This window comes from Epinephelus fuscoguttatus, linkage group LG1, assembly GCF_011397635.1.
Source record: "Epinephelus fuscoguttatus linkage group LG1, E.fuscoguttatus.final_Chr_v1".
In the NCBI taxonomy this organism is placed as follows: domain Eukaryota; kingdom Metazoa; phylum Chordata; class Actinopteri; order Perciformes; family Serranidae; genus Epinephelus; species Epinephelus fuscoguttatus.
In genome coordinates, this window is record NC_064752.1 from 31,532,147 (window position 1) to 31,556,095 (window position 23,949).

At 40.8% G+C, this 23,949-nt stretch overlaps 1 protein-coding gene across 1 annotated transcript; it reads right to left on the reverse strand.

The window, feature by feature from the left end:
* Window positions 1-680: 680 nt before the first annotated feature.
* LOC125897427 (monocarboxylate transporter 2-like) lies at window positions 681-23,595 on the reverse strand. The gene is made up of 5 exons (XM_049590766.1): window positions 23,471-23,595; window positions 21,441-21,658; window positions 13,289-13,432; window positions 9,528-10,343; window positions 681-3,545 (listed from the first exon to the last, which is right to left on the reverse strand). The coding sequence occupies exons 2-5, from the start codon at window positions 21,652-21,654 to the stop codon at window positions 3,280-3,282; spliced, it is 1,440 nt and encodes a 479-aa protein (XP_049446723.1). The 5' UTR covers window positions 21,655-21,658; window positions 23,471-23,595; the 3' UTR covers window positions 681-3,279.
* Between the last annotated feature and the right edge of the window lie 354 nt (window positions 23,596-23,949).

The following is a 23,949-nucleotide window of genomic DNA, read 5'->3' on the forward strand; positions in this document are numbered from 1 at the left end:
ACACACACTGTGGGGGGGCGGGCTGCAGAGGAGGGTCAGCAGGCCAGAGGGGAACAGGAGGTGAGAGGAAATATAATAATGATAAACAGATTTCCGGTCACAGCGCCCATCGCCTCGTCTCTGGGGTACCTTTCCACCTTGTCATGTCCAAAGACCTTGCCTAATACTCAGCAAAGGGACAGGAGATAGCACCGATGTGTGTGTATGTGTGTTTGCGCGTGCATTTCTAATTTATTGGCCCACTGATTTGCTGATGTGTGTGGGGCTGCATGCAGCTCGGAGCGCTAGCCTGGAACATCCGGGCCTTGCTTCATTAGGTGCTCACGCCCTTAAGCTGCTGACATTTCCAAACTTGTTCCCCAGTCTTCTAATTGTCGTGAAAAATTGGACACGGCCACCAGCATTGAGAAGCTGCGTGGTAGATCTTGATATGACGGCTTTTCTCTTGTGTGATTTACCTCTGTGCTTGGATGTGGAATGCAAAAACTCTACAATAAGTGATGAAGGAAAAAAGACTGGACTATTTGTTGTCCTCATTTGCTGAAAAGACAAGACATAACAAAGAGTTGTGACTTTACTGGTGCAAACCAAATTTCTGATATATGATGAAACCCTACCAGAATAAAAACAAATGAAACACAGAGTCAAATGAATGAAGATTTTATGAAATGAATGCGGTGTATCGATGGTACATTGTACAACACAAGTGCAAACAAGATGTCAGAAGTTGAAATGCAGCTTTAATAATCAAACTAGTAAACGACATCTTTCATTGAATTCTCTGGAATACAGAATCCAAAAAGCTGCCATCACCTTAAAATATAACCCTACAATATGTACATGTGGGATTATTTTTCATTTTTGCCACTCAGTCCAATAAACACATCCACTCACATGCACAAATACACACAGCATCAAATCAATTAACAGTGCATGCAAATCCATTCTCGCCCAAATTACAAATGTCACTGCTAAATGTCAACATAAAATTATTACATTACTGTGGAACACACATCACGGTTTATAATGTGTTTCAGCATAAAAGCTCAAATTAAATAAATACTGACAATTTAAAAAGACAGTATTTGCTTTAGAGAATGATAAAAGTCAATATCACACTTCAGTAAAAGGTTTTGTTTCAGTAAAAGCATCCAGTTACACTTTTAATACTTCCATGTCCTTTGCTGGCAGCTACTAGTCTGGGAACCAGGGGGCATTCAGCCCTGACAAAATGTAGCTTATCTAAACAGAAACATTGATGCGCTGAACACCCTGTTGTGTATACTGTGTTACGCAAGCATCATTGCCTTTTAAATTGGACAGAGTTTATATACACATTGGGTAACACCTCTACACACCAAGCAAACGAGGGAAGACGTAACTCAAAGCCCATTACACACAGTTTCACACCATTATGACGAACATGTTGTTGCACACTTTTTCCGGATTGAACTTGACCCAGACACATCTGCAAACAGTTGTTTTATTTGCTCTGGCAGATGCATCTGGTCGATGGCAAAAGCATGACCCGCCCTACTCTGCCTTACACTGCGTCTGATTGGCTTACCCTTATATTCTAACCCTAACTATTACCAATCTACTTTGCATGCCTAAACCTAAGCAATGCAACCAATGAAGGCAAAGAGTACTGGCCAATCAGGGAGAGCAGGAGGAGTCATGCCTTTCACATTCTAGAAAAAAAGTGGGCCAATCAATGATTGGCCCACTTCAGGCCAATCACAGCCGTTTATACATGACTGACATCTTACAGGGCCTTTGGGCTTACAGCAAAATATGTGATTATCTCATTTTTGGCTCGCACACACTTATGCCAGGGACACGACAGCAACCATAAACCTTGCTTGGACAAGAGGAGCACTGTTTTGTTTTTATTGGCACATTTGCAGCCGTATTGATGCTACACCACCATCGTGTGTTTACGTTTGTGCATCACAGCCCTACATCACATTCTGTTGCTGAATGGTTGAGGTCTATCCAATTGCATCCAGAGGCATTTTGGTCTACAGCTGTTGCAAGTTAAAAAAAACAAACAAAAAAAGAAAACAGGACTAAGAGGTTCCAGAATAATTATACAGTATTTGATGTGTAAAACAAATTGACAGTTTTATGATGTAAACACTGCAGGTGAAAAAATCTCCCGAGGTTACGCACATTACAATACGAACAGTTAAAATCTTCATATACAGATGACTGTGTGATGAACAGGTAGTAGTTACAGTGTTCGTTCATGATCACATGAGAGAAAGAAGTTAAGTTACTGCAAATATTTGCTCTCATATATTGAGGCGGTATGAATTTCAGCACACAGTGACTTGTGAATTCTGTACATTCACAGTAAAATTTAACTTATCTTTACATCTACTAAAAAAATTGGTTCAAAATTTGGCTAAAACAGTCAGGGTGCCCCGATAATAAATCCCACTGTCTGGTGATTGTCTGACTTTTCCTCAGTAGTATCACCATGCAGTTGACATTTTTGTTTGGACTGGCAATCAATCCAATTACTGGATTGATTGCCATGAAATTTAGTACAGACATCAGGAGAAATTGTATAACTTTGGTGAACAACATTATCAGAAATCTAAAAATGTTTTTGCTGAAAAAATACTTGTAAAACTAATGGCATAGCCATAAGTCTTGGCAGTTCTTTGCATTTAGTGCTAATTAGCTAATGTTAGCATGAAAACACACTACACCAAAGACGGGAAGCATGGTAAACATTATACCTACTGAGCATTAGCACGTTTATAGCATCTTCACTGTGTAAATGTTAGCATGCTGACATTTAGCTTAAAGCCCTGCCAGGCCCAAATACAGCCATATAGAGCCCCTAGCATGACTTTAAGCTGTTGGTCTTGTTGCTTGGTAAATTTGACTTAAACAGTTAATCATATATGATTTTTGTTCAAAAGGATGAAGGTTTTTACATTTGGTTTGGGGGAGAAAGTTGGTGTATCGAAGCAAAATGCGACAAAGTGAAATGGAAACAGACTTTGTGACTAAGTCATGGCATGGCACACATAGAGCATGGGACTTATCTGTCATTTAAACTTAAGGAGGCTGTAACCTTCCTCAAATGAATCCATGAAACAAACAAATGCCCTATTTCCATCATACTTTCTACATTGTTTCCACCATTTGAGATGTGACTGGCGCTCCTTTCATTGTGTCACCCAGGTGCAGCTGCTTCTCCTGTAGTGATTTAACAGCACCTTACTGAAGTTTCATTTAATTCACATTCCTCAGGCATGGATCTTTCTAGACTCCGTTCGCTTTAGCTTCTGGCTCAGTTCGTCCAATTGCTGCCTCAGGGATCTGTTTCATCTCTGAGACACTCACCTGGTTCTGGTCCTGGTTCTCTTTGGTTTTTTGGTTCGGCTCTCCATCCTTTGCCACCTTCTCTTTTTCCATCAAGTGGGAGTTGAAGATGTTCATGAAAAAGATAAAGAGTCCACCAGTTGTGATCACTGCGCCACACATGAAGAAAAGGTACTTGTAGTCACGAAAGATGTCCACCAGTAAGCCTGTGTGGAGAAAGGCGAAAGGGTGCAAAGAAATTATATTTCAAACAAAGTGAGTGTCAGTTGTACCCATTTTATGCCACCCTATGTCTAAACAAAAACACACTTGGAAATGTTGTACACCATGACAAGCAAAACACAATCTATGTCACTGAATACTATCTTCATTCGACCACTTTACAAGTTTGAAGGTGAAGAGCAAGACCAAACTCAGATTTGGCTTCTGTGTGTGCGCACGAGGGAGTGAGACTGAGAGCGGGCCAATTTGAGAAGAGCCATGTCGGAAATGACAGAGGGCCATTACACCCTTCCTGGCTCTCCCTGCATCTCTGGGAAGGCAATTTGGACGGCTGCTACCAAAACGAATCAGAAGAGAGGCCCATTCTCAGAGCCATAAATATCGAGCCCAAGTCTGCAGAAAAGTGACAAATGTAGTTTAGATCAGATTTAAGCCTCCAGGTTTTAGCCGCACACCGACCCCCCCCCACCACCTCCACCTCCAGACACGGATCGATGGGCAAGAGTTGCTCTTTCTCTGTCTCAGCATGTATGACGGTCTGTCTATCTGTCCATCTCACTATATTACTATCCCTCCTTTATACCACTTTAGAGCCTTACTGATGCAGTGGAAGAGTGATTCAATAGGTACAACATTTTTGGAAGAAATACGATATCTGAATCACTGTCAGAAGGAATATGTTCTCTCAGTGGCCCTTACAGACACCAAACAAACCTTTAACAAACTGAGTAAAGGGAAGTCATTTGTTTGTTCTCTTTTCCTTAGCATCATCCAGTAACAAAAAATACATACTTTGTAAAAATGGTTTGACCATTAGCTCATTATCACATTATCACCAAGCTCAGGAGTGTTTCTGACGACCCAGTTTATATTTTACTCCAACCTTTAATGACTGACAGATTCCAGTATTTCACAGCAGCATTGGGACCAAGTCACTGTTTGGCAAGTCACAAGTAAGTCTTTGAACTAAAGTCCCAGGTCAAGTCTCAAGTCTCACTTGTTAAGACAAGTGCCCCTGAATTTAATTAAAAAAAGTAGTGCTGACAGTGCACTTTTAAAGCGTATAGCACTATTAACTTGTACCACGACATAATGAATTGTCTGTGTCTGTCCTGTCTTGTATTTATATCTTCTTCTACATTTTCTGTAATGACTAAGGGGGAAATCTGGACACCGTGGCTGGACAAGTTGGGGTCCACTGGTCTAAAGGAAATAAGAAGATTAACATAAATATTTGTTGATTCTGGAAAAGAATTAATTGTGGCACACTTTTTAAATGACATACTTTCAAGTCTGTGGGCTTAGGGGAAGGTATCAGGTACCCTCAAGTCAAAAGGCTCAAGTCAAAATGAAGTCAAGAGTCATTGGTGTTAAAGTCCAAGACAAGTTGCAAGTCTTTTTCAATTTTGTCAAGTCTAAAATGATCAAATTTGCGACTAGAGCCTGACTCGAGTCCAACTTATTTGACTTGAGTCCACCACTTTGCTTAACAGAGAGGCGAATTCATTGCAAAGCAAATTAGAGTATCTTATCAAAAGAGCATTGTCCTTGGCAGGTCCCTTTAAGTGCACCATTATCATCTTTACAACAATGATGCTAACATTTGTGTGTGTGCATGTACTGCATGTACTTCCTTACTACACTAGGAGGGGTCACTTTGTATTTGGATCTCGATGCAGTTCTGTATCATCTGATTGATAGCACTCATCTGGTGCGCGTACGACAATGACCATCACCCTCATTAAGACAGCCCTTGATTGGCTGAGCGGTAATTAAGTCCATCTGGCATAGTCACCTCTTTCTTTTTTAATGTATTCACAGCTTAATTATGGCCCAGGTACAGGACTTCAATGAGAGTTTGAACTGAGCATCATTAAACACCCACAGCAAAAGGCTAATTACACCCACTTACCTCACTTCCTCCTAATTGGATTGACCCGGAGGTTTGGGGGAGCAGTAACAAGCGCACTAGTTAGGGGAGACATAACGATTGTGCCCTCTGGAGGAGAATGGTAGACGTGCAGGGAGGCACTTATTTACACTATTAAATGAACGCCTCAGAACAGGGTCGCACCAGACAAACTGGGGGGCCTATAAATTTTCACCTCATTAAAACTCAGGTTGGAGGCAAAAGAAGCATTTGTCAGCGGGCCGATACGTACAGCTGATAAAAGTCGTGTGCAGCTACAGTACTGTGCGTCCTCAGTGTGTTTATGTAGGACACTAAACAGGCCTCTTTCAGTGAACTTGAAAGCTGACCTATTGATCAGTACACATGCTGAGCACTAAATAAAAGCTTTGGTCATTTTGATAGTTTGTTTATTCCATGTCTGACAGTTTTAAAGGCATATCAGTTAACAATACCAGCATTAGGACTGAGAAAGTATCTCTGTGTGCATGTAGTTCATGTAATAGTTGACAAAATGGGCTAAAACTCACATGGACCATAGTAACAGTTATACTAAAAGACAGCAAACAAGGACATCTCCCAGCATGTTGGAGTATAACTTAGAAGGTCAATTTCTTAATTAGTGTGACTGCAGCAAACTTTAAATCTTACTGCAGGACACATTTGACTGCTCGGCATTGTCAGATTTTTATAAGGATCCTTGATTAGTGCAATCAACTTTAAAAGGTCCAGTGTGTACGATGTAGAGCCATCTAGCGGTGACGTTGCAGAAATGTTGCCAACGCAAAAACACAAATGGCCCTATAGAGCCAGTGCATGGATTGTCTGTTTGAGGCTACTGTAGAACAACATGGTGGACTCCTTGGAAGTCCCTGGAGTGTACAGCTCACTCCATAATTTCTGCCAGTTGATGCTCCAAATCCCACACACTGGACCTTTAATTGATTTTTTTTAATGCAATTTGGAAGTCATTTTTGTGTGTGCGATTTCCAAATAGAAGGTGTAAAGAGTATGTTGTTACAGTATGTTGTACAGAAGCCCACTGAGACATAGTGAGTTTGGGCTATATGAATAACTTGAGTCAGGCTGGGATTAACAGTTATTTCAGGGTACATCAATCTGACAGGTTTTCTGAAGTCTATAAAATGAAACTGTCCACCACATTTTCCCCAAACGCAAGCTGATTCTTCAAATGTCTTGTTTTGTCCGACAAAATGTCCAATCGTATTCAGTTTACAATGACATAAAGCAGAGAAAGGCAGCAAATTCTCACAACTGAGGAGCTGGAACTCTGTGGAATATTTGGTAGTTTTACTTTAAAAATGATTTTTCTTAGGATGATTCACTAATCAACTAATCATTACAGCTCTAAACTTGACCATCAACTTATTGTGCCAAATCTTTATTAACAAAACAAAGTGCTGTTGCTTGATGATTACATTTCACTTTGACATGTGAAAAATCATTTAGGCTGTAAAACAATAACTGCAGAGCCATCTGGCTCCTAACTTTAGAGAATGCGATGACTCTGTGGGTGTGGTACTTCTACTTTTTCTGCAGCTTGTTACACAATGTGTATCCAGTACAGCAAACATTTTTATTATTTCACAACAAAGTCGCTACTTCAGCAGAAAGCATTAAAACATTTACATGCTAGAAGAAGTGATTTCCTACCTGCCACTCTGGCAGCTTAACAGACTCTGATAACCACAAATCAAAGTGCTTTTGTTCTGTTGATGACAAATTGTCGCCAAAAACAATTTTCTCCAATGGCTCCTTTTTCAGAGGCAGTCATTAGGTTCTATGCTTCTGTTTTTACTGAATCAAGTGAAGAATGTTTTACAGTGGGGTTTTTCAAAAGTGCACTAATCTAGAAAATGGCAGGGAAGCAGAGGGAGTAAACAATATCCTTCTGATTACACAGTTATTTAGACCATGAAGGCAGCCCTCCAACACTTCAATCTAAAGCCATATCAGAGACAGAAGAATGCTGGAGATAAAAGTCATCAGCTGAAAAAGGATGTTTTTTTGTATTTGATGGGCTGGTAAGCAAAAATAGCTCGTAGGTTGATGCTGAGCAATTCAAATATGTACAGTAAGTCTGACCCATTATGTAAATCCACACTAACAACATGTATTAAATGGAGTGACTCAATGATGAATGAACGAAAGTCTTATTCATATAGATTAAGATTTAATGAGAGAAGTCTGTGACAGCCAATGATCTCATCAAAGTAGGGTGATCTGTAGTGCACACTCATTTTAAGATCCATGGTTCATGGTCAAAAACATGAAATACTCCCATAATAGGGTTTTTTTTTTAGAGGGGCATAGGGCTAGAGCTTTACCTCTTATGGTGTGTTCATGCTGAATGCAAAGTGAGTTTTCTGCATGGCTGGGATCACATATACAAAGCCAATGCAAAGCCACAAACAAAAGCATATTTGCAGCAGGTGACACAAATGACAGCCGAACATGGGACACTGGCTCGACGCGTCAGGTAAGCAAAGCAGGGTGGTGGTTCTTTACCGTGTGGTTGCTGCCAGCTTCACTGTGTTTGTACTGAGTTTTGCCAAGTTATAATGCCTTTGGTTATAGAGGGTTTGGAAGCAGACAGGCTATATTAACTGGTTCTGAATGAATTATGTATTGCAGCCATGACCTCAAGATGCTAAATTCACCAATGTGTGTATCCATCATAGTTCAAAATTTTCAACTTCCATGAGAAATTTGCGTCATGCTGTATCGGGAAAGCCTATCAGCTTTGAGTTCTAGTTGAGATTCTCCTCCTGATACGGAGAATCAGAAAAGGTTAGGACAAACGATGTCACCATCCATAGGCACCCAAATCTCTACCACTCAACATCAGTACTGTGCAGAGACAGAAAAAAAGGGAGAGGGCTCAGAGATTAGTGAGCGAGGCCATAGAACTAGTTCCTCATTTGGAAACTGCTATAAGTAATTTAAGATGGTCTTTTATTGTGGAGAGTAAACAATAAAAGGAGTAAGAAGAAATGCACTAATGTGATAGTATAAAAGATAACAAAGAGTGTTGCCGTCTTGGTTCACGTTGTTTCAGAGCCAAGAGCCTCCATGTTCCTGTGTTCACATCACTTGATTCCAGCTATCAAGTGTACTTCACTGCAAACTGACTTAGCAGTTAGTTAGCACAACCGTTAGCACAGTTGCTAAGTGCGAATATTCACCAGTGGAAAATAGTCCAAAAACACTCAAGTATTTGGCATGAAAATTCACTTCTCGTTCAGTGTGATCACACCATTAGTCTGCCCTCCCAACATAATTTGGCTTTGATTGGATCTCACACACACACACACACACACGGGGAACATTTGAGACAGTATATGTAATTTTCAATATCCTATATCCAATATTGATCAGTAAATATAAAGGACGCATGCAAACCTGAGCTGTTTAGCTTTGAGTTGCGCATTTTCCAACATTTGTATGGAGGCCAAAGCTTACAGTAGACTCCATGAAAGCCTGAGCAATGACTACAGCTTCTTAACAGTGGTAAACAGCCATGACCAATTGCTACTTTTTTGTGCATCCTGAAACAGCCCCACTTACTCAGCGATAATCCTGCTCTGTCTTACAGTAATGACACCGTAGCAGGCAGCTGAGCTCTACTGCAACACAATGCACAGCCCATGACTAAGACAGAGATAAACACTCAGAGGGATAAAGAAAGAATTCCTCTTTGCTGTAATTCACTGTGTTGCCATATTTACAAACGAGCTTGCACCAAACTGGCTATTTATTCTGCTGTAGCAGTGAAGTTTTTTTTTCAAGTGTGTGTTTGTATATACAACATGTGTACATTATTCACTTTCTCTTGGTCCTTCAGTTGCAGAAAGGATCAGTGTACGACAATCTAGAGTGAGCTGAAAGTAAACACCTGTGCCTGGCTGATCAGATTCAACAATCAAGACAAACACGGACAAGTGTTTTTCCGAGAGGCTTTGTTTTCTTTCAGTGAGTCAGACTGATCCTATCATGTGTGTAAATGGGATAGTTTGTGGAGAGTGTGTACAGTTACCTGCAGCAGGTGGTCCCAGTAGCATGGGGAAGCACTCGATGATGGTGACCAGTCCAACAGCACTGGGGAAGCGTTCATTTCCCATCAGGTCCATTAGACATTCAAATATCATGGCGAAGACCATGCCGAAACCAATGCCAAAAAATACTGCATAGACCACCAGGAAGGCGTAGCTCTTGATGAGTGGGCACAGTAAGTGCCATGTGCCGTTAAAAACCATGGCAAAGCCAAAGAAGTACTGGATTCTGGGCCTGATCCACGTGGTGTTGGCTATTAGGCCGGTGCCAGGCCGAACAACCATGTCCACTAAGCCCATAATAGAGAGCAGATAGGCTGCGGAGTACTCCTCCACACCTATGCTAACAGCATATGCTGGCAAAAACACAATGGGCGCATAGGCACCGAAGATGAACAGCACATTCCCAATGAGGTAAATGACGAAGCTTCTATCCCTGAAGAAGGTCAAATCCAAGAACTTCTTAGCATTGTTCATACAACTTTCTTTTAGCTTGGTTTTGCGTTTGATTGGCTGTTCCTCCACTTTCTTCTCTGGTGTACAAGGGGGTGTCTCAGGAGGTGCATTAACAGGCCTCATCAGGGCCCCAGCAACGCAACAATTGAGCATCAAAGCCCCGAGGATAAGAAGACTTCCTCTCCAACCGTAATGTTGCTGTAAAAATTGGTTGACCGGGGCCATCAGACACAGAAACACTGGACTCCCGGCCATGGCTATTCCGTTCGCTATAGGGCGCTTGGCCAGGAAATACTTGCTGATGATGGTGAGAGATGCGTTAAGGTTTAAGGAGAGTCCACAACCTGCATGCAGACAGATTGAAAAAGTCACATCTCAAAAATCCTCAGTAAGAAAACCCTCTTGAACCTAAACTCCAAAGGGTAAATTAAATCAAGACTGATTCTGCTTGGTGCTCATTAAGGTTTCATCTCATTTCACTTCTGCTGGCTAAAATCTCATTACAGAATGCTGGAATTATTTCAGAAATAATTTCTCCATTTAAGTAGAAATAAATTGGAGAGCCTAGGTAATACATTCACTCCCTTGCTTTTCAAATCCCCCCCACCCCCACCAAAAAAATTCAATTTAATAGCACCTTATTTTCCATGAAGATGAAGAGCTACAGGTAGATAGTTAGGGTGCTATATGCTCCCTTTCCAATGTCAATTTAATTGCCGTTGCAGGTGCCATGATGAAGCTCAAGAAAAAAGTTTTTTAGTGTGTGTGTGTGTGTGTCCGTCCAAACAGAGGATTTATAAAAATTAAGATTCATAGAAAAAGTGTATTTCGGCAATCTTGATTTTACAATATTTTTACATCTACATTTAACACAGAAACACAATGTTTTGTAATGTTAAAAAATAACAACACTTAACAAAGCATGTGTCATTAATTCATCATATCATCGCTACTGTAGTGGTTACATGACAAGTTACTAATCTTATTAGATTTCTGAGGGTCTCAATGATCGCAATCTAAGAAAATATTCGGTCAATCAAACATCAGGCATCAAAAAAGGGCATCTTATTGTGTATTTGGTAGATGATTTCTTAATTAGGAGGACAGGGAGGTTTACTGAAAACAAAATAAATGTGTGAAATGGATGAAATGCTAGAAATAAAATGTGAAAACTAATTTACAGAATAAGCTAAACTGTGTATGTTGACTTCTGACTGATTGTGTCATTTGGTTTAATTTACTCTTGTTTAGGAAAACTCAACTGTTTCTCAACATTATCACGATGTCTTCACTGGTAGGTGGATTATCAGTACAGTGTAAAGTCCATCAGCCAATCGGGGCCCCCAGAGTACACTCTATTTAACTGTCACCTGCCTGTTTTACTATTTTGTGCTGCTTCATCACAATCCTTTACTCCTTTGACGTCTGTCCTAGTGAGGCATGACAAGACATGCAATCCACCCCCTCTAGACAGGTACCCTATCCAAAAGATCATGATCTCCTACCAGTGGGGCTGGGTATTGTAAAAAAAAAAAAAAAAAAAAATACACTACCAGTACCCTTCAAGTGATACTGATACCAGGAGAGATACCTAAAACGTAAATGGAGTGGCATGTCGTTAAGCCATACTTTCAAACATTTCGGTGCAATTTCGGCACACTGTACTGCCAACTCGCTGCTGGAGTGAGAGCTCCCTGCCAGGGACTGTTGTGAGAGTTTGACCAGCCGTGCACACAGTGACAGGGCTAACTGTTAGCATCACATGGCAAACAGGCGTAACTACAGTCGAGCTGGTTTGTTGGGACTGTTTTAACAGCTCAGGGTTGGATGTCAGCTGCTGCTACTGTGTCAGCTTGTGCTAACAAAGCAGATGATCAACCAACTGTTCGCCTAAAGTAAAGCGGCAGAGACAGCTGTAACAGAAAGTTTGCTGAGCCGATGGGGAGACAAGACGGTCCGGGATCAGACCCCCTGCGAAAAAAGGATCCAATGCAGGTATCTTTTGACTGGAGACATTTTGATACGACTTGGTACTGGGTTATTTTGGTCGATATCACCAGCACACTTTTCAGGCCAGAAAAAACGCCACCTGGGATTTGAACCCAGACCTTCTATGGTAACAAACAACTCTCAGATAAACCGTATGGAAGGGCTTTACAGAGAGATGACCTATCCCTGCACTCACACATCACTTTAAACTGCTCATCTGAAAAGTTTTTCACAATCTTTAATTACTACTGTCACGATTACAACTGTTTTGCTCTATGCAGCCTACACCTTGACCAATTCATTATTTCAATGTCCTTTCTTGTCACACAATCAAAAAAAAACATCAAATATGCTGACCTCTATGCCGTATATGAATCCACAACTGCTTTTCTGCAACCTTGTCCAATGACAATACAGCTGACCTGGATTGTTCATGCCTATTTCAAAATAACAGCCCCTCCTAAAAAAAGTGCAGATGGATTGCAAACAAAGACAATCAATTAAATCTGAAATCTCTGCTAGGAGCAAGGATAACTACTTACTAAAAGCCTCTCACTGAGTGTGGGGTGTTTTTCAACTTAATGGTTATGTTTTTTCCTATGTGTGTGTATTTGTGTATGCATGTGTGTAGCGTACGTCTGCATGTTAGGTGCGCCAGGGCACAGGGGAGCAGAGCAGGGCACTCACATGCCCCTGGGCACACACATGGCCCAGCCACTTGCTGGGCCTATTAATCCTTCACAGCAGTCCTTGGCAGGGTAATGAGCCTCGCAGGGTGGCAGGGAGCCCCCATGTGACGATCATGATCGGAGCCTACGGGAGAGTACAGAGGGCCACGGAAGACCACGCTCTCTGGGATCAGGGATGGTTCTATCTTAATTACCGTCCTGGTCCTGGTCCCGTTGGTGCTCTAACTGCACCCCAGGAGCTGGGGCAGAAGCCCTGGGCCCTGACAATCAGCGCAGCAGCATAGTCAAGGGAAGCAGATCTGACAACCCTGAGATTCTGAAAGGATATGAAAAGATGCACACTATTGCTACCACAGAGGGTCTGAACCAGGGCTGATAGGAATGGTAAGCAAAATAGTAAACACGCCTGGGATCCATATCATGGAAGTAATTGGCTCATCCTCTTGGTTGCAAACACAGGGGTACCTAGTCTTAGTTTTGGGCAGTGATTAACTAATTGTCAATGGATTCTCAAGGCTATTATGCAAGTCATAAAATCTACCAACCTGACTAAAGCTTTTCAGGCTGCAGTTTAACAAGATATTGTAAAAAAAGAAATCCAAGCAGTGTACCTCCAATGACACCAATGAAAAGGTAGAGGTAAACGATGGAGTTCCCAAAAGAAGCAATTGACATAGAGAGCCCACACATCAGTCCACCCAGTATGACTACTGGCCGGCTTCCAAAGCGCTTGACCAACACACTGCTCACTGGTCCTGCAAAGACAAAGAGAGACAGAGAAAGCGGTTCAGAATGAGCTTGTTACATCTCACAATACACAGTTAGTAGTTAGTAATTAACTCACCTAATGCTAGTATCAAGCGTTAACACAGCAGCACCAGTTCTGACTCTAGGTCTAAGCCAAGGGCAAAAGGACATCACAGCAGATGATGGAACACCTCCACACTTTTGCATCCACTGCGACGCAACTTGGCGACTCATTATAGCCTCCCTATATGATGTAAAATGCTACACTCAGTAATCAATCAGCAATTAAACAGCCTTTTATATGCTGTCAGTCTTCGCTTCATTCATAACCTTGCCTAAAAGAGTGACATTGCACCACCAGTCCTTCTGCAGCAAATCATAATGAAAACTTCTTTCTTCTTCCTGCTATACAGACCAGTCGTTTGAATATAGATTTATTTTACTCAATTCATATAGAAAAATGGGGAGGGCATCAATCAAACTAATATATGGGCTGTCGTGATTATTGAAAACGTTAACATGCAGCAGCTTTTCAAGGCAGTGGTGGCAAGTGCGTCTGTGTGGATGGGGATAATTGAAAACAGCCCAGCGAGCTGTAAGAGGATTACATGTTTGGCAAACACCTACTGTCTTCAAGAGCATGTTTTCCGTGGCTGATGATTAATTTCTCAGTGCATGAGGAAACAGATTTATACTAAGAGGGAGAGTATGTTGTCTCAAACCCAATCTGTGTGAACAAAAATATGTTCTGAATTTTCTTCAAAAGTGGATATGCTTGTATATATAAAATTGTTACAACCAACTGTTAAGGATTTACACGACCATATTCTTTATATTATATGTGAATTTCTAGATGTAGATATAATTACTCATAAAAGCATAGTTCTGGTTTAAAATGTTTCAACACAGTGTTTACGCTTCCAAATCAATATAAATCAATGCATGGACTTTTAAGGATTTAGCTTCAAGCCAGCAGGCTGCAGTTTGTCAGATAAAAAGCAGGACATATTCAGAGCTAACAGAAACGTTTAAGACCACATTTAACACAGTTTTGACCGCCAACAACAGAACATAACATCTTAAATATATTTTGCATGCTTTGCTTTTTCCTCAGGCCTTCTTATATCTTGATGCTACTGCAGAGCATTAATACACTAAAGTTTGTCAGCATGTCACACTGCCTATACACTGGTAATCTAATGTCATCAGGCTCCACTACAACCAAGCGGTATTAATTCACAAATACACTAGGGGTGGGAATCATCAGAGGATCCACGATATGATATCACAATACTTAAGTCATGATACAGTATTATTGTGATGTTTTTTGTGATTTGGAATATTACGATAAAATATTTATTACTTTATTTCAACTATAAATTATGTCCCCAAAGGAAAACATCTGTTTTATCTAATAAAATTAAGTTTTCAATCTGTTCATCTCACTTCAGCCTTCAGTAGCAAAATGTATCTCGTGGACTGAAAAAGCAATTGATTATATTTCTCTAGTAAGCTACCAAAACTTTAATTGAATTTGTATTATTAGTCATTTATATATTTTAAAAATTGATACTTGGCACTGTGTGCTGATACAATATTGCCATACTATGCTGTATTGATGTTTTACCCCACCCCTAAAATACGATGTAATTCCAAGTTACAGGGCTGCATTTATTAGTTTTCATTATTAATTCATCTGCTCATTATTTTCTCAATTAATAATTTTGGTGTACAATTTTTTTTGTAATCAACAGTCCAAAACCCAAAGAAATGCAGTTTACTGTAACAGCTTAAAGAAACACAGTAAACCCTCCCAATTTAGAGGTTGTGACCAGAAAATGTCTGACAATTTGCTTACAAAAAAAAGTGGAGATGAAACACTGAATATCTGACTGACAGTTCATGTGTTTTTTACTTTAGGCAAGACGTGGAACTGCAAGCAAACTTGGAGTTTGCTTGCAGTCGGCTAGTCGAAGCTGTCGTTCAACTCCATCGGGACAAGTCTTACCACAATATTTGGTCTCATTGGCTCAAAAAACATTGGCAATTGAGTTTGAGGATCTTTATTTCTCAAGAAAACTCTCAGACTGCATCAGCACTTGACTAGTCTGAAGAACAGTGTTGTACTCAGCACTCCTAGTAAACAACCATTCTTGTTACCACACCAATAAGCTTGCTGAAAGATGGCTGCTTACTGGCACAAAAGTAAAATGAGATCTAGTTTTCTAGCTTATCTAGGTGATGTTCAAGTTTGATTGCAGCGTTATAGCTTGCCTAAGGTAAAAACCAAACAAACCACAATCATATTGTTCAATGTTTCATCTCCACTTTGAACTCAGCTAGTCAATTCATCAGCTAATTAACATTAAAGAGAGGGTTGAGAGGAAGATAAAGACAAGCTGCCAAGCTGCTGGGAGATCCCTCACTGACAGAGCTAATGTCCCTTCACTGATATCACAACTAAGATCTGAAAATTCCCTTAAAATGTCCCCGTGTGTCCTTATGTCATCAACTCTAAATACCAATCTTGCTTTCCTGCTTCACGGTGAGCTGGAGAGAACTGTCCTCAACTGTACCTGCTGTACTACTTTAACTACAGTACATGAAATAAAAATATCCCTCCCGCTGTTTATACAGTTAACCAGGTGCCTGTGGGGGTCAAAGATAGATCATTTCTCTCACTGTAGCTGTGTCACAATAGGGCATCTCCCGCACCACCACCATTTCTACTTCCATTACAACTTCATCATTCGGACTCCTTGAGTCAGAGGTTCTCTGAAAAGGCTGTCATGTCTCTCCCATGGGGCTCCAGTGTCAGACCCAAGTGTGCTGAACCGTCCTCTGATATATTCCCCCTGTCTCTCTCCTCCACTGGGTGACATTGCTGAGGCCTTGCCAAGGACAATATGATAAAACCCTGTGCCTGAGCCACAGTGGAGGGGAATATTTCACCAGTTAGGCCTCTCTAAGTTGAATGCAGGTGAGTCACAAACCCGTTTGTCCTGTAACCTTGAAAGGTGCTGCTGATATATTCACACAAAGCCTCAACAAGACTTTTATTTTGTCATATTTAGTGTCTTCTAATGAGTCCACTGTGGAGAAGTCATTGTAGATTTCTCAGATTGTTGCCAGTTGTGAAAGCAGTGATGTGGCATGTGTATCCTGTGTGACATGGGCCCAGGTGGAACTTTTCTGTTAGGCTACCGACACATCTCAAAAAGCTTGTATTGTCCTAACATTGCTATGGAAATTGTTGCAAAAATGTAGCCACTGAACCATCGATGGTATGTTCTATTTAGTATTTTGCATTTTGTTTTGTTAGATAATTAAAGGTCTACTGCTACTATTTATTTTACTGCTACTATTTATTTTACTAATCTACCAATTTTTCTCTGTGATTAAAACAATAAATGGGCTCAGACGTGACCCATGAGAGGCAGGCTGTACCATTGATCCAACAACTCAGACCTTCCCATGTTTTCATGCATATTTGGTATCTGTCAACCAGTCGTCATAGATCCAGCACAAGCTGGAGGAAACACAAAAGCACAGAGGACACCAACATGAACAAATAAAGATGAGGTAGTGTGAGGTAAGCAGTAGAAACACTGCCAATCCCATTACAAAGTAATCTACCAGGAATGTTGTTTATACATATTTGATTGGCCGACACAGCACCTTTCCGCCTGTCACTGCATTTATTCAGTTTCAGCAAAAGTTGAGCCAGGTACAATTCTTTTGCCAAAACCCTCTGGGTTGGCACCCCAGGCAGTTCTAATGCACTGTACGTACGTGTACCTATGAAATAGTGCTGCACGATTTGAGAAAAATGAGCGATTGTGATTTGAGAGGACAATATCACGATTTGCGATTGCGATTACAATATAATAAAAAAAATGGTATCATTAGTCTTCTTGTTTGATTCAGTGTTTCCCCTACATTATATTAGGGGGGCACTGACCTGACCCAACATAGTTATTGTTATGAACAGCGTGTAAATGACCATCAGCAGACTGAGCACAGTAAAACACACTGCTCACACAGCAGCGCAGCACGGCACTGTATCTACAGCAGAGTGAGCCTGTATTGCATTCAGGCGTTGTCACGTAAATGACAAATTCCAGCACGCCATAGCACAACACAGCAGCATGTCAAGTGGGCTGAAACTGAGCAAAATTGCTCAGTTTTTCATTTATTGTTATATAGTTTGTTATGGAGTCCGTGATTTCCCAGTGACACATACTAATGTATGCGTAACTGTGCTTGGATGTTGTTTTATGAGGCTCTGGCAGCTTTCAGTTGTCTCTAACGTTACACGGCTCAGCTTTCTCTCGCTTGCATTCTTCCTACTTTTCTCTGTGCTGTCTCAAGTGCTGACATAGATTGGTTGTGTTGCCGCGGGACGTGGCGACTTTAACTTTTAAACTTTTATACAGCACGTCTTTCTGTTCAATGTCGCCGTACCTGAATCCAAAGTATCGCCATGTAATAGAAGTTGCGTTTTTTTTCGCCGCCAACTCAGCCTGTTCTTGGTCGTGCTCATGCTCTTCTTCAGCGTCTGTGTTGGTCACTGCTGCACGCCGGGTGGTCACATGACCACACGTGCTGCACACACCAGGATAGCTTGTGGGTGTAATGTCAACAAACTCCACACACTACAGGAGAGGCAGTCACGTTCACAGGCGCACACGTTAACATTTATTTACATTAAATCACAAATTGCAGCCTTTTATGTGGTTATGTAATCGCGCAGCCTGACATCGCGATTGCGATTAGATTAATCATGCAGCACTACTATGAAGATTAATGCAACATTATTCTTATACCCACGTAGTCATTAGCAAGAAATGTGAGTATATCCCATGAAATCGGAAGGCTGCAATGACTGATGGGAGTAAAGAAGGAGGTGGTAAAAGAGCGAAAGTCCGTCTAAGAAGGCAGGTTGGGATGGTGAATGGGTCAAACAACACAGGACTTTCACCCAGGAGACTGCTGTTCAGAACTGTAGAAAGCCAAGTGAACTTTACGTCATCAACATGTTTCTTTTCGTAAACCTAATCTACATAATTTAACTTAGCTAAACCTAACCATCATAACTTAACATGAAGTACATAACTTCATTAATTGGGCGCTGATTTGTTAGATATCATATGAATCCTTGTAAGTGTGTTTTCGCAAGATATCATCAAACTATGCATCAACAGAGTAGTCCCATCCAAATGAATGAAGAGACTGCATTTTTTTTGTTTGTCATATGAGGTCACAATCCTTATCAGGTCACAAGATCATTCACAGGATGTGAAAGGAGACAAAGACAAAAGAAAACATGTCTACTACCCAAAGTTATGAATGACCTTTCTAAAATCTTAAATTTTGTGTTATGAAGACAGTTAAGAGTTTCATCTCTTAATAAAAAACTCAAACAACTGTTTGGTTTAACTATTGACAGCTCATAGAAATTTTCAGACTGTGATGAAAGCCTATGAGTACTAACAGGCAGTGCTTGGCTAAGAAGGGTCAAAAGCCAAAAAACTTGAGAACCATTTTGCAATAAGTAGTTCCTGGATACTGACAACTGTGACAGTGCCACCACTGGCCTGAGCGTAGTTGCTCACAGTGAGCAGTCAGTAGTGGTGTAACTGTATGAAAGGGAGAGCTTCTTCTGGCATCAAGCCATGTCAGCAAATCTTAGACCCTTTCACATCAAAGTACTTACATACATTCTGCATGAACCTTTATGTTGAACCTGAATGTTGAAGAGGAAAAGGAGAACTACTCGTAAATGACTCAATGTAAACGTTTTCTGTGTAAACAGTTAAATATAAGTCACATGAGTAACACATGCTAACATCATTCCTCTTATTAAGCTGCTTAACACTATTTCTGTGTGTGCAGTGACTCATGTGAAGTCAATTTATCAATTATCTATCTGGCCCAAATGACCCTACAGCACAACAGTTGTGCTCTTTGTAAAGAAGCATGTCTGCGGTCAGCTGGCCATTAGCTTTAATCTTTGTGGTGTGTTCAAGTGCAACTTTCAAGAGAAGATGTGAGACGATTTCAGGGGTGTTTGATCAGTGGACCATTATCAGTGCTAGTTCTTAGAGGTGAACTCGGCATTTAAGAGCCCTAAGGGAACACAACACAATACTATACAAAAACACCAGGAGAAAAAGACCAATATAAAGGCTTTCTCTTGTTATGTAAAAGGTATTGATTTAGAGGTGTTCGCTACAGAACCTGTGATGGCTTGAAGGTTTGTGACACACACACACACACACACACACACACACACACACACACACACACTAAATTCCATACATCTCTGCTGCAACTCTGGATTTGAAATTATTACATTTATGGTACCCAGGTGGTTTACTGATATAGCATAAACTGTATCTGCTGATAGTGGCAGATCACAGGTGCATATAAGCATATATGTACGCCAACAAGTGACAAGAAATTGCAGTAAAGCAATGCCAAAGATATGTTTGGGGTAGCTTAAAAACACAGGCACCATTACATAGTTTGTCCACCAGAGATAACTGTTTTCAACTGAGTAATGTCCCCCTCAGTACACGTCTTGGTTGCAGTTTTTAAATAAATATAACTTGCACGTATATGTCGTCTACATTCATATTACTTTTGGTAATGTTTTTCATCTTTTCTCTCACTGAACTAAAAGTCATCACATTTTCACAAACTGCATAAACTCTACTAAGAGAACAACTCTCCTTATAGATGTGCAATATCAACCTTTAATATAATCACAAAAAAGACAACAGCATTATTTTCTATTACGTACCCTGACTGCATTGATCAACAATGGAAGACGCCATAGTACACATCCTCCACACCACCCTATCCCATCTGGATGAGAAAGGGAGATATGTGAGATTGCTGATACTGACTTCAGTTCAGCATTTATCGCCCGTTTCCTCCAGGCTCATCTCCAAGCTCACGGAGCAGAGATTAAACACCTCACTGTGTTTATGTGGATCCGTGACTTCCTGACAGACAGGCCCCAGGTGGTGAGGCCAGACGAGCACACCTTCCACCTTCCACCTTCATCCTTAACACTGAAGCCCTATTCACACAGAGATCGCACTAAAGGGCCGCATCATGGTACCTAATAATGTCTTTGCATGTTTATACAGAACCAAACAACTGTGGCATCATGCTGCCCTATTATGTGATTTTAGACAGCATGCCAGCATTGTGGATGCAAAAGAGGCATGACAGGCTTGACATGTAACACAACAGCATCGGCCTCTAGTGTGACAAATAACATTTGCACTGGCAGTGCTTTATAAACAATAACAATGGCATTAACATGACAATAACAATCATTTAGGACCCCTGTTATATGGTGGTTGATCTCGCCCTCTGCTTGGAGGGTAAGGAGCTCACAGACCTCATGGTTTTCCCAATTTGCATACATTTTTGGCCAATGTTCTTCTTTGAGTTAGCTGCTAACTGCTATCAGTTGCGTTTCAAATGTCCCAGCAGTGGAGCTAACACATAACCCATCATCAAAATGTCATCTCCACGGTTCCATCCTACCGACTGTCCCTTTTATACAGATGTCATTTCAGCACAAACTCCTGATACACAGAGCGATCTGACAGGGAACATCACTGCCTGATACAAAAACAGGACCAAACAGGACTGCCAAGAGAGGTTTGTTCAGCTTAACATATTATAGGTGCTGCTCTAATCTGCCTAAAAGATATTTACACCAGGTGCTACATGACAAAGGCAAAGACAATCATTAAGGATCCCAAACAACAGCCTTTTCTCCTTGTTAAGGTCACGAAGAAGGCAGCAGACACACTGGGCCAGCACTGAGAGGCTCAGGAAGAGCTTCTATCCTCAGGCCAGTAGGATCCTAAATGAGGACACTGCCTAAGACTGAAAGATTTGGTGCTAATAAGGTCACAAGGAACCCTACAGATAATAGTGATTATTTTTCCATATGGGCGGCCCAATGTAACAAATACAGATCAATCAACTCACCGCCTGCATACATGACAGCTAGCATGATAGAGGATATCCATGCTATTTCACTGTAGCTGGCCCCTAAATCCTCCTTGATGTCATTGAAGAAAATGGAGAGGACTTTGGATGTGGAGTATGCAAATCCAATGGAAATGTGAGCCCCAAAGACCACCACCCAGCCCCAACCACCGTCCAGTGGTTTGTAGCCCAACTCATCTGCTGGACGGGACATGTTCCTGTTGAGAGAGCGGAAAAACACACATGACATTGTATTATCAAAACAACAAAATACATGTTGTAACTTAAAAACTGAGTTGACTTATTTTGGCATATTACAGCTGCAGCTGTAACTTTTACAGAAAATAACGGTTATATTTGCTTAAAAGTGTCAACATACTCACACAGCACTAAATGACATAGATAATCTGTAGGAAAAAAATCCTCTGTCGACGCCTTATAGCTCTTCTAATGACATTACCAGACATGAACAAAAACATCCAATCAGAGCCGAGACCTCTCTAACACAGCTGTCAGTCATGTCAATTACTTCTCGTGAACTATGGTCAAACTGTCAAACTAGGCGGCGCTGATCAAATATGAATCAAGATTTTGTTAATGCATGGCCTATTTCTGGCCTCAAATGTTTTTCAGCAACATATTTTAGTGTACAGTTTAGCTGTAAAATGAGAAAGTTGGTCCAGCTGGGGGGCGATGCTCGGTACTTTCTTGTTTTGCTGCTAAACTGTACACTAACATATGTTTCTGAAAACACTTGAGGCAGTAAACAGGCAATGCAGTGACTGAATTCTAATACATATTTGATCAGTGCTGCTTAGTTTGGAAGTTTGATGCACAGGAAGAGTGACTGACGTGATTGACAGCTGTGTAAGAGACTCCTCGGCTCTGATTGAGTTGGTTGTTTTCCATGAGTATGAATGCCATTACAAGCAATGGGAACAGGAGGAGGAAATTTTTTCCCCCCCAAATTATCTGTCTCGTGTACTTCTTTCAAAATACAGTGATATTAACAGTAAATAATTTCACAAAAGCTACCAACTGCATCTTTAAAAAAAGCTAAATTATGTACCATAGACCAGTGGTTCTCAAATGGTGTGCCGTGATGCAAATCCAGGTGTGCCGTGGGATTTTGTGACAACCACACATTATCATTTAACTGGGCCTATACAAAAAATTATGAATGAATTTTTAATTGGCTGTATCAGTATGTTGTACGCACCCATTTCCAAATAAAGAGGCAAACTCTACCTAAAAATTTTTAATTTAACTAAATTTAAAAAAAACCTTCACAGGAACTTATTTGTCGCTGTTTGCGAGGGGAATTCTACGTGTGTGACACATCACATTATCTTACACTATTTCCCTTATAAACGGATGAGTCATTGGTGCTTTAATGTAATTTTTAAAAGTTTAAAATGAATCCTTGAATAAATATTTCATAAGGAATACTTGGTTGTCAATTGTTATTTGATATTAGTATAGAAACCTTTAATTTTGGCATGCCTTTGGTGTGCCTTTTCATAAAAATGAATACCACAGCCATAGACAGTCAAATCTAAATCCAGAAATGACTGTACTGTTCCAACTGTACTTTCTCTGAACTTATGCCAGTAAATGAGGTGCCAAATCTTCAAATAAAGGTCTGAATATATCACTTCCAAATGAACTGGTAGGTATTTTAACACAATGGCACAATAATGTTACCAAACAGGTACATTAAAGTGAGGTTGAGAAAGGTTTGTTTAACGTTACAGACAGTAGTTACGGTTGTAAACACAGGAGAAGACTAACTGACCCAGCAATAACTTCAATATGATGAGATGAAGATAACTACAGATAAATGTAGTTATGCGTAGACTCACAATGCTGATATAAGTGGAGCATATGTTTTATAAACGCGGGAAAAACAAGTGAAGTTTCGGTTATTGGTAGTGAGCCAGGCGGGAAACTTTAGCATCACTTCCTAAATATGTCTCCATTCACAAGTTACACTGCCACAAGTAACTCCAGCGACAGACGCGGAAAGTTACCTCTGTTTAGATGTATCCTCACCGGCTTTGTCCCAAACTAGTCCACAGCTGTTACATGCGTCCAAGCCAGACAGAAAAGTTAACGTTTTCAATGAAAGAACAACTCGTCGTTTATTCCTCCTCCTCCTCCTCCTCCTCTCTCAGTGTGCCGGGAGGAGACACTCTACACGTGGGCAATCACGGAAATCAGTGACGCAACATCACTGCTGTATAAACCTTTACGTTTCATTGCATTGAAGACAGATAAGCGTGGACACATCACATAAAGTCAGAGTATACATTACCTCTCACTGAGCGCCTCCGCAGCCCGTTTGTCTCTGTCTACAGAGACTGATCAAAGTTTGAGCCAGCTGCTTTGTTTGACGTGTGATCACGTGTCACACTCACACAGATGGCCTTGGGGTTTCCTTGCAGTTTTGACTAGTTTCAGTAGCAACAGGGCTGCTCCCACTCTCTGTCCTTTACAGGCCTCTTAAAGT

Excerpts from the sequence above, each read along its gene's own strand:
- LOC125897427 (XM_049590766.1), bottom strand. The coding sequence starts at position 21,654 with ATGTCCCGTCCAGCAGATGAGTTGGGCTACAAACCACTGGACGGTGGT. Across the intron at positions 13,433-21,440 it reads AGCTGTCATGTATGCAGGCG|GACCAGTGAGCAGTGTGTTG; the intron begins GTGAGTTGATTG and ends TTGTCTTTGCAG. Across the intron at positions 3,546-9,527 it reads ACTGGGACCACCTGCTGCAG|GCTTACTGGTGGACATCTTT; the intron begins GTAACTGTACAC and ends TTCTCCACACAG.